This window comes from Poecilia formosa, unplaced genomic scaffold, assembly GCF_000485575.1.
Source record: "Poecilia formosa unplaced genomic scaffold, Poecilia_formosa-5.1.2 Scaffold875, whole genome shotgun sequence".
Classification (NCBI taxonomy): domain Eukaryota; kingdom Metazoa; phylum Chordata; class Actinopteri; order Cyprinodontiformes; family Poeciliidae; genus Poecilia; species Poecilia formosa.
In genome coordinates this window covers 17,943-28,631 of record NW_006800814.1, presented here as the reverse complement: position 1 = coordinate 28,631, position 10,689 = coordinate 17,943, and the positions used below count along the sequence as shown (strand labels likewise).

At 48.9% G+C, this 10,689-nt stretch overlaps 2 protein-coding genes across 8 annotated transcripts; both read left to right on the top strand.

Moving 5' to 3' along the window:
- Positions 1 to 6: 6 nt before the first annotated feature.
- cdk20 (cyclin dependent kinase 20) lies at positions 7 to 7,990 on the top strand. Of its 6 annotated transcripts, none has more exons than XM_016667015.1 (9): positions 7 to 2,453; positions 2,556 to 2,678; positions 2,764 to 2,877; positions 4,834 to 5,022; positions 6,604 to 6,725; positions 6,836 to 6,898; positions 6,975 to 7,098; positions 7,183 to 7,338; positions 7,420 to 7,655. In XM_016667015.1, the coding sequence occupies exons 2-9, from the start codon at positions 2,604 to 2,606 to the stop codon at positions 7,633 to 7,635; spliced, it is 1,059 nt and encodes a 352-aa protein (XP_016522501.1). In that variant the 5' UTR covers positions 7 to 2,453; positions 2,556 to 2,603; the 3' UTR covers positions 7,636 to 7,655. The 6 variants fall into 6 exon arrangements, with proteins under 6 accessions (XP_016522501.1, XP_007543720.1, XP_016522500.1 ...); XM_007543658.2 differs by having other exon boundaries at positions 7 to 2,462; XM_016667014.1 differs by lacking the exon at positions 7,420 to 7,655 and adding an exon at positions 7,868 to 7,990 and having other exon boundaries at positions 7 to 2,678; positions 2,768 to 2,877.
- On the top strand, positions 7,954 to 10,371 carry LOC103131924 (erythroid transcription factor-like). 2 transcript variants are annotated; one of them, XM_016667020.1, is made up of 5 exons: positions 7,954 to 8,269; positions 8,763 to 8,969; positions 9,056 to 9,205; positions 9,423 to 9,545; positions 10,193 to 10,371. In XM_016667020.1, the coding sequence occupies exons 1-5, from the start codon at positions 7,973 to 7,975 to the stop codon at positions 10,313 to 10,315; spliced, it is 900 nt and encodes a 299-aa protein (XP_016522506.1). In that variant the 5' UTR covers positions 7,954 to 7,972; the 3' UTR covers positions 10,316 to 10,371. The 2 variants fall into 2 exon arrangements, with proteins under 2 accessions (XP_016522506.1, XP_007543721.1); XM_007543659.2 differs by having other exon boundaries at positions 8,763 to 8,991; positions 9,060 to 9,205.
- Positions 10,372 to 10,689: the final 318 nt, after the last annotated feature.

Below are 10,689 nucleotides of genomic sequence, written 5' to 3'. Positions count from 1 at the left end.
CAATGTTGTAACTTTCAGTTTAATCGGCAGCTATCAAAATAAAAATACATACATAAATAAACGAGGTCCTGTGTGGAGGTCTTTTTACGCTGTTTTGTGTTATTTTAAACGCGAAGAGAATCGATCTTTTTTTCAGCTTTTGTCTCGTAAACCTGACAAATAAGTCAGTCAACAAACACGTAGTGTGCATTTATAATTTTTCATTTCTGATAAAGGAGGAGGGAAGCTGGCCGATAGCACGGCACCAAAATAAAGACTTCCTGAAAAGATCAGAGTGTAAAGTTTTTGGTCAATCCCGTTCTAATGTAAAATATGACAGATTACTGGATTAAGGAAATGTCTAGCATGCTATCACACATAATAATTTTTGAGAATCTGGAAACAGTTGCTTTTTATTTCCCAAAGTTATGGGGGGAGGAGAGGAGAGAATGGATATTTCAGCTGTAGGGCCCATGTGGGCTGTGGCCCTACATGCCCATGTGGGGCCACTGTGGAACCCGCAGACAAATCCATATGGGACCCATATGTCTGCCCACCTTTTCCCCATATGCGGCCCACCTAGGCATGCTGGCAGGGTAGTTATTACTGATGAAGTATGTTTTGGGTTTCTGGGGCCCCTGTCATCGGCCCTCTGGCTCATTTCAAAGGGACCTGCTGTCTCTGGGGTCCTGATGTCTCATTTAGGCTGAAGGACGGGACTTTGTCCCTTTGTGGTTTTCACCAGGGATTTCTGTGTGAGTGTTTTGTTGGGGAGCAGCTGGACGTGTCTAGTTATTTTTGGGTTTCTTTGCTATTCCTCCCCAATCAGTCCAATTTATTATTAGGGATCTAACTATTTTTCAGCGGTAAGGTTCCCAGGGCCAGCAGAGACTCCTGCTTTTTATTGTGGTGATTTTGTATAATAAAATAAATTGTGACCATTTCCACCATATAGCATCTCCTCTCCTCTCCACACACACACACACACACACACACACACACACACACACACAGGAACCCTGACAGAAGAACTTCTATCACTCTGATCCTGAAACCAATAATGACCATTTAATAATAGATAACTGGCGTGGCATCACTTTATTAAATAATAACATTTTGGCCTCCATTTTAGCTAAAAGACTGAAAAGTGGTTTAAATGATATACATGAATCTCCAAACGGCTTCCTGCTGGACACAACATTTCTGATTCGATTAGTGATGGTTGGTTATAAACATCTTATCTTTCCATTCTTAGATTATCAAAAGGCCTTTCATACAGTTACTCATAACTTTATTTTTGACACATTGTCCTTTTTTAACTTTGGTAGGTTTGTCATTAAAGCCTTTATGAAACTTTATAGAGACAATATATAAACTTCTATATGGCACATCTAGCTGGTTTAATGTCCATGAAGGGGTTGGCCAGGCTGTCCGGCCATAACTTACCTTTTTCTGCTTGTTCTATTTAATCAGACACAGCTCATTTGAGGGAATTCAAATATTTGATCAAGAAATAAAAAATTCACAACTTGCTGACGATACAACAGTATTTTTAAGCTATTCTAATGAAATTCCCGTAGGTCTGTCTGTTATAGCTAAATTCTCAAGCATTTCAAGATTGAAACTCAATCTAAAAAAATGTGAAATGCTTCCTTTATATTCAGCGGCTGTTACTGAAATTTGTGGTATCCCTGTAAAAAACACTGTAACTTAACTAGGAGTTAAAATGTCCACAATAATATGGGTAATAATTTTATCCCTGTTCTGAATCTATTACAAAGAAATGTAACACTTGGTTAGCCAGGGATTTAACTATTTATGGTAGAGTACTATTCAGCAAAGCAGAAGGAACCATAGGAATGTCCAGGGTGTCATATCTTTTCTCATCACTAGATGCCAGTAAATCGCTCTGTTCTGAATACCCGATGGTGCCTTTATGAGGCTGGTTGCATAAAAAACCTCCTGCTCCTCCTCTGTGTAGAATATAATTTTTCTAAATTTTTATTTTCTTTATTAAGTTTAATTTTCTAAGTTTAGTTTAATTTTCTCTATAAAAGTTAAACTATTGTTGCTGATGCATTGGTTTGTCATCGTCACGTGACCAAGTTCCTGGGTTTTCTGACCAATAGCTGAAAGTCCGTGTGACGTCAGAAGGTTAGCTGCTCAGACTTTGAGTCTCAGCTAGCTTACCGCTTGGTTACCATGGTGACGTCCTCTGCGTGTCTGGTTTAGTGATCAGTTTGTGTGAGTCTTTGCTCAGCCAGGTAGGAACAGCTCTTCCTGTCTCATTTCTGAGGCACAGCTAGCTTAGCCGCACCGTTACCATAACGACACGTCATCTTAAAAGCGGGGTTTCCTTTCAGATCCGCGTTTCTTTTCGTTTTCTTTCCGCAGCCGAAGGATATTAACGGGTTTTGTAAAAGTCGTCGTGAAAAGAACGACTGATTCGGTTCGAGCTGAAAAGAGAAGAACGTCTGAGCTCCGTAAAGTGATTCATTTCTGCATGAGGTTCTTCTTCCATCACTGCTCACCTGGAAGACTCCAGGTTGATTCTGATTGGTTGTTCTTCATTAAAGAGAGAAGCCCCGGTCCTCTCCGGTCCGGTCCGGTCCGGTCCGGCAGACATGGAGCAGTACAGCATCCTGGGTCGGATCGGAGAAGGAGCTCATGGCATCGTCTTCCAGGCCAAACACATCGAGGTATGTGGGGCTGTTTTGGGTCTGCTTCTGGTCCGGTTCGGGTTCCGGTTCTGGTCCGGCCCATCAGGTCTCTGCTGTGTGTCAGACAGGAGAGACGGTGGCCCTGAAGAAGGTGGCTCTGAGGAAGCTGGAGGACGGCATCCCGAACCAGGCAGTGAGGGAGATCAAGGCCCTGCAGGAGATCGAGGACAACCAGCATGTGAGTGGTGGTTCTGGTTATAACGGTTCTGGTTCTGGTGGTTTTGACAGTTCTGGTTCTGTTGGTTCTTGTTATGGTGGTTCTGGTTCTGATAGTTCTGGTTCTGACGGTTTTGGTTCTGATGGTTCTGGGGGTTCCGGTTCTAATGGTTCTGATGGTTCTGGTCCTGGTGGTTCTAGTTCTGATGGTTCTGGTTCTGGTGGTTCTGGATCTAACGGTTCTGGTTCTGGTTTTTGTGTTTCTGGTTCTGATGGTTCTGTTTCTGACGGTTTTGGTTCTGACGGTTCTGGTGGTTCTGGTTCTAATGGTTCTGGTTCTGGTGGTTCTGGTTCTTGTGGTTCTGGTTCTTGTGGTTCTGGTTCTGGTGGTTTTGACAGTTCTGGTTCTGTTGGTGCTTGTTATGGTGGTTCTGGTTCTGACAGTTCTGGTTCTGGTGGTTCTGGTTCTGGTGTTTCTGGTTCTAATGGTTCTGGTTCTAATGGTTCTTGTTATGGTGGTTCTGGTTCTGATGGTTCTGTCTCTGACGGTTTTGGTTCTGATGGTTCTGTCTCTGACGGTTTTGGTTCTGACGGTTCTGGTGGTTCTGGTTCTAATGGTTCTGGTCCTGGTCCTGGTGGTTCTGGTGGTTCTGACAGTTCTGGTTTTGTTGGTTCTTATTATGGTGGTTCTGGTTCTGACGGTTTTGATTCTGGAGGTTCTGATGGTTCTGGTTGGTGACGGAATCAGTTCTTATGGTTCTGATTCTGGTGGTTCCGGTTCTTGTGGTTCTGGTGGTTTTGATAGTTCTGCTTCTGGTGGTTCCGGTTCTGGTGGTTCTGGTTCTGATGGTTCTGGTGGTTCCGGTTCTTATGGTTCCGGTTCTGACGGTTCTGGTTCTGATGGTTCTGGTGGTTCCGGTTCTTCTGGTTCTGATGGTTCTGGTTCGATGGTTCTGGTTCCGGTTCTGGTGGTTCTGGATCTGATGGTTCTGGTTCTAGTTCTGATAGTTCTGACGGTCCTGGTGGTTCCGGTTTTTGTGGTTCTGGTGGTTTTGATAGTTCTGCTTCTGGTGGTTCTGGTTCTGATGGTTCTGACGGTTCTGGTTCTGACGGTTCTGGTGGTTCCGGTTCTTGTGGTTCTGGTGGTTTTGATAGTTCTGGTTCTGGTGGTTCTGGTTCTGGTGGTTCTGGTTCTGGTGGTTCTGGTTCTTATGGTTCTGGTTCTGATGGTTCTGACGGTTCTGGTTCTGACGGTTCTGGTGGTCCCGGTTCTTGTGGTTCTGGTGGTTTTGATAGTTCTGCTTCTGGTGGTTCTGGTTCTGATGGTTCTGTTTCGATGGTTCTGGTTCTGATAGTTCTGATGGTTCTGGTTCTGACGGTTCTGGTGGTTCCGGTTCTTGTGGTTCTGGTAGTTTTGATAGTTCTGCCGGTTCTGATGGTTCTGACGGTTCTGGGGGTTCCGGTTCTTCTGGTTCTGATGGTTCTGGTTCGATGGTTCTGGTTCCGGTTCTGGTGGTTCTGGATCTGCTGGTTCTGGTTCTGATAGTTCTGACGGTTCTGGTGGTTCCGGTTCTTGTGATTCTGGTGGTTTTGATAGTTCTGCTTCTGGTGGTTCTGGTTCTTATGGTTCTGATGGTTCTGGTTCAATGGTTCTGGTTCCGGTTCTGGTGGTTCTGGTTCTGACGGTTCTAGTTCTGATGGTTCTGGTTCTGGTGGTTCTGGTTCTGTTTCTGACGGTTTTGGTTCTGATGGTTCTGGTGGTTCCAGTTCTAATGGTTTTGGTTCTGGTGGTTCTGATTCTGGTGGTTCTGACAGTTCTGGTTCTGACAGTTCTGGTGCTTCTGATGGTTCTGGTTCTGGTGGTTCTGGTTCTGGTGTTTCTGGTGTTTCTGATGGTTCCATTTCTTATGGTTCCGGTTCTGATAGTTCTAGTTCTGATGGTTCCGTTTCTGATGGTTCTGGTTCTGGTTCTCCTCAGGTGGTGAAGCTGAAGGATTTCTTCCCTCATGGAACCGGCTTCGTCCTGGTCTTTGACTTTATGCTGTCTGACCTCTCTGAGGTCATCAGGAACTCCCTGCAACCTCTGACCCCGGCTCAGGTGAAGGGCTACATGATGATGCTGCTGAAGGGCGTGGCCTTCCTGCACCAGAACTCCATCATGCACCGGGTCAGCGCTGACGGATCGTCACTTTACGTCTCATTTATTTTCTAAACTGAAAGAATTTATCAGAAGAATGAAAAATAAACCAAATATCAGTGTTCCCGTTGTTCCCATTGTTCCCGTTGTTCATGTGGTTCCCAGTGTTCCCTTGTTCCCATTTTTAAAATTGTTCCCATTATTCCCGTGGTTCCCAGTGTTCTAGTTGTTCCCAATGTTCGCATTGTTCCCTTGATTCCCATTGTTCCTGTGGTTCCCAGTGTTCCATTGTTCCCGTGATTCCCAGTGTTCCCATTGTTCCCGTGGTTCCCAGTGTTCCCGTAGTTCCCATTGTTCAAGTGGTTCCCAGTGTTCCCACAGTTCCCATTTTTCCATTATTTCCATTGTTCCTGTGGTTCCCAGTGTTCCCGTAGTTCCCAGTGTTCCCATGGTTCCCAGTTTTCCCTGTTGTTCCAGTGGTTCCCAATGTTCGCATTGTTCCCATTGTTTCCATGATTCTCATTGTTCCCGTAGTTCCCAGTGTTGCCGTGGTTCCCTGTGTTCCCATTGTTCCCGTTGTTCCCGTGGTTCCCAATGTTCACATTGTTCCCATGATTCCCATTGTTCCCGTAGTTCCCATTGTTCCCATTGTTCCTGTGGTTCCCATTGTTCCCGTAGTTCCCAGTGTTCCATTGTTTCCGTGGTTCCCAGTGTTCCCATGGTTCCCATTGTTCCCGTGGTGCCCAGTGTTCCCTTGTTCCCATTTTTCCATTGTTCCCATTGTTCCTGTGGTTCCTATTGTTCCCGTGGTTCCCAGTGTTCCCGTTGTTCCCAGTGTTTCCATTCCCATTGTTCCCACTGTTCTTTTGTTCTCATTTTTCCACTGTTCCCATTGTTCCAGTTGTTCTCAGTGCTCCCATTGTTCCCAGTGTTCCCGTTGTTCCCAGTGTTGCCATTGTTCCCATTGTTCCAAGTGTTCCCTTGTTCCCATTTTTCCATTGTTAACGTGGTTCCTATTGTTCCCAGTGTTCCTGTTGTTCCATTGTTCCCATTGTTCCCATGGTTCCCAGTGTTCCCGTTGTTCCCATTGTTCCAAGTGTTCCCTTGTTCCCATTTTTCCATTGTTAATGTGATTCCCATTGTTCCCAGTGTTCCTCTTGTTCCATTGTTCCCATTGTTCCCAGTGTTCCCATTGGTCCCGTGGTTCCCGTTGTTCCATTGTTCTTCGTGGCTCCCGTTGTTCCCAGTGTTCCTGTTGTTCCCAGTGTTCCCGTTCCCATTGTTCCCGTGGTTCCCATTGTTCCCTTGTTGCCATTTTCCATTGTTCCTGTTGTTCCCAGTGTTCCTGTTGTTCCCAGTGTTCCCATTCCCATTGTTCCTGTGGTTCCCATTGTTCCCAGTGTTCTCGCTGTTCCCATTGTTCCAGTGGTTCCCATTGTTCCATTGTTCCCGTTGTTCCACTGTTTCCATTGATCCCAGTGTTCCCTTTGTTCCCATTTTTCCATTGTTCCCATTCTTCCCGCTGTTCCCATTGTTCCATTGTTCCCATGGTTCCCATTGTTCCCAGTCTTCCCAGTTTAAGGAATTCATCTGCTTTTGTTTCCTGTCCAGGACCTGAAGCCCGCTAACCTCCTCATCACTTCCTCGGGTCACCTGAAGGTGGCAGACTTCGGCCTTGCCCGGCTGTTCAGTGATCAGAGGGAGCGGCTCTACAGCCACCAGGTGGCCACCAGGTAAGCAGCATAGGCTGTCTGCACTTCTTGTACAGACAGGAAGTCAACCAGCAGCTGCATGGTCCGTCGCGTTTTAGCAAACCTGACCCAGAAGTGTTTCCTCTCTCCAGATGGTACCGAGCCCCAGAGCTCCTGTATGGAGCCCGGAAATACGACGAAGGAGTGGACCTGTGGTAAGAGACTCTGCAGCGGTTCTGTGGGACCGTGCGGCGGTTCTGGTGGACCCGGTCTGAGGCTCTCTGGTTTCAGGGCGGTGGGCTGCATCTTCGGAGAGCTTCTCAACTCGTCTCCTCTGTTCCCCGGGGAAAACGACATCGAACAGCTCTGCTGCGTCCTGCGAGTCCTGGGGACGCCGACCCGGGAGAGCTGGCCTGTAAGAACCACACCTCACCACTCAGCAGAACACACAGAGTCTAGAACCAGAACCAGAACCTCTGCCTTCTCTCCTCTGCTCCAGGAAATGGTCGAGTTGCCAGATTACAATAAAATCACCTTCAAGGAGAATCCAGCGATCCCATTGGAGGAGATCGTCCCTGACACCTGTCCTCAGGCTGTGGACCTGCTCTGCCGCTTCCTGGTTTACCCGTCCAGGCGGCGCTGCTCCGCCACACAGGTGAGCCCTGGGGAGCCAGGTGGCTCGTTAACGGACCGCTCATTAGAAGAGCTGATCTCTGATTGGTTGTTCCTCCTGAAGGCTCTCATCCATCCCTTCTTCTTCTCCTCTCCTCTTCCTGCTCACCACTCCGAGCTGCCCATCCCTCAGAGAGGGGGTCGCCCTCCCCGCCCGCACCTGCAGGCTCCGCCCACCGACTTCTCTGTGGACCTGCCCCTGCAGAACAGTGTGGTGGACCCCACGGAGCTGCGGCCACACGCCTCCTGCCTCTCAAAAGACTCAAAGTGTTGGAAATGAGAGGGGGGAGAAGTGCTGAACTACTGAACTGACTTTGGTTTGTTCGTTTTGCATCAGCTGCTTTGTGACGTGTGTAACTGACTTGTTTCCATGGAAACCTGTGGTTGGTGTTCATTAACTCCAGTCCAGAATGAGGCCTCTTACTGGTGTTACTGGGAAGGCCAGTAAAGTCTTCATTCCCATCTTCCACCCAGTATAAATGAGCTGGAATAGAACCTTCTGGTTCCCTCAGGATGATGGTTCTGGTTGGATTCACTGGGAGAATCCCAGTCCTCCCAGTATGGAAGCGGAGCACCAGGCAGGACTGTTTGGACCCGAGAAGCTTCAGCGCTGATCTATGATGTTGCTTCATGTCCGGTTTCATCACCAAAAACCACAGAACCAGAGCTGTGTGGGCGGAGCCAGTGATGTGGGCGGAGCCAGTGATGTGGGCGGAGTGCTGGCTCCTCTCAGAAGGAGCAAACCGAAGGAGCAGCTCTTCAGTCCTCTCTGTTGCATCAAAGATCCTCTACGACCAGACAGAGCTCTCACTCTCAAAAGAACAGAGATGATGTCAGGTGTGACTCCATCAGCAGATTGGTCATCAGGCTCTCCAGCCACCAGGGGTCAAAGGTCATCAGGTTTCAGGATGAAGGTAAGGACCTGCAGTGTCTTCTTCCTGTTAGTGGATCAAAGTTTTTAGGAACAATCATCTGGAAATCAGTTGAAATTTTTTTATTTGTGCTTTTCCATGTTGTTTCTCTGTCACAGTGGAACCAGTTCAGCTCCACTGGTTCCCAGTCAGTAGGAGGTCCAGCCCTCCTTTCAGTTCATGTCAGGATTCAGCCTGCAGCTGGGATTAAATCTGGCGCTCTGGTTAATCCAGGAGCCGATCAGGGCCAATCTGGAGCTGCTGTCAGCGCTGCGGCTCCTCAGGGCTCCATCTTTGGTCCCTGTTGCTGCCTCTGATCCGCCAGGCCCCCTGCTGGGGTTCCTCTGTGTGTCAGGATCCGTTTGTCTTCAACAGGCTCCAAGATCCCTGAACGCTCCTGATGCTGACAGCTGACCTTTGACCTTTGACCCTGACCTGAGCTTCCTTGCATATTTTTGCCTGTAACGATGTTGTTGCGTCTGATTGGTTGTTGCAGCACGGCGCTGAAGCTAACTGGTCGACCTCGGATGAAGCCGAGCTCCTCAGACGGCCTCACCGATTGGACGGCGCCAGCTCTCCGTCACTCGGCTCTGCCTACAGCCCACTTCCTCTCCACTCCTTATATGGGCATCCTGTTCTGGCTCCGCCCGCTGCCTTCCTGCACCCGTCCCCACCTGGATGGGACCTGCTCAGTCCTTCCTCGTCTCCGGCCTGCAGTGAGTCAGGTGAGTGTTTACCTGTGGCTGTTCTGGCCTGTGATTGGTGGAACCCTGAGCAGCTTTTCTCTCTGCAGAGCGCCGCCAGTGTTTCAGCTGCGGGACCCACAGCGCCCTCCTGTGGAGGAGGGAGGCAGCAGGAACGCACCTGTGTTCCACCTGCAGCGTCCGACAGCAGAACCGGGAGCAGAACCCGCCGCTGCTGAGGCCCAAGAGGAGAGCGGTGAGGTCACACCTGCTGGTTACCATAGAAACGGATATACCTGGGGACGGAGAACCTGTGAAAAGGTTCTCAGAATAAACCCATAGAACCGGGTCAGAACCGACCCAGTCAGAGGCTGCTGCTTCATCCAGACTGGAGGAAATTCAGCTCTCCTGCTGTTCAGCCTCCAGCCAGCAGGGGGTGCTGTGTTCAGTGTTCTGTCTCTTCCTGCTTTCAGGTGGCAGCCAGGAAAGGAACCCAGTGCTCCAACTGTGGGACGGGAACCACGTCTTTGTGGAGGAGAAACGCTGCAGGAGACACCGTCTGCAACGCCTGTGGCCTCTACTACAAGCTGCACCAGGTCAGCCTCACTTCCTGGAACTTTGTACTGACAGCCATCTTGATAGGCAGTTGCTATGGCAACAATAAACAAGCCACAAGCTTAGAACCAGCGCTCGCCTCTTATATACTGTAAGTTCCTTACAACTTTTACTCAGTTTGTGTGATACTAGGATAAATATCAGTGACATTTGCAGTAATTTTTACTGCTGAGCGTTAGCTTTGCTACTGCAGCTTTTATCTGCTAGCTAAGAGGACATGTAGCCTCTGTGTTTCTACTTGTTCTCCCTCTGATAGGCAGCAGAACCTCGTTGTTCACATGAAGAGTTCGTACATATTTTATAAATCCCTTTAAACATTGATCATAAGCGGCCATGTTGGATAAACTCTTCCTGTTCACTAGCACTGAGCTGCAGCAGCAGATCAGCGGCGGCTTCTCCACATTCTCTGTCTCATCCGGGTCGACCCAACAGCAGCCATTTTGTTCCCGTCTCTTTCACCTTGTCCAGAGTTCAGCTCCATGCTCCACTGCCTACCAAGATGGCGGTTCTATGGAGTGGATCTTTTCTGGTTCTTTCTTGTGGGAACTTTTTATCACACAGAAATAATTAACTCTGACCAGAAGTTTGGAGTGGTGCAACGTGTGACCTTTGACCCCTCTGCCTGCAGGTGCATCGGCCACTGGCACTGAGGAAGGACGGGATCCAAACCAGGAAGAGACGATCGGCCAATCAGAGGCCAGGCCGGAAGGGAGCTGACCAATTAGGGCCCTGGGCTGGCCCGCTGTGGTGAACCGGACCGGCTCCTCTGAGGATGATGATGATGTGGAATAAAGCATGTGAAGCTGGGCTCATGTGTTTGGTTCTGTTCTGGTCCGTTTGGACCCAGCTGGGCAGCAGAGGCAGATTCTCCTGCCTGGAGGCAGACAGTGAAGGCATCGCCCCCCCCGCCCCCCATGTTGTGCAACGCAGGAGGTTCTGGTTTTCCGGAACCAGACAGAAAAAGCCAAGAAAGGAAAAGGGAGAAGAAGAAGAAAACGGTTGGTGGTCTGAGGCCGAAACGCCTGAGAGGCGCTAACGGACCCAACGGCGCCAGAGACCACAGAACACACACCTCACAGAACACACACCTCACAGAACACACACCTCACAGAACACACACCTCAC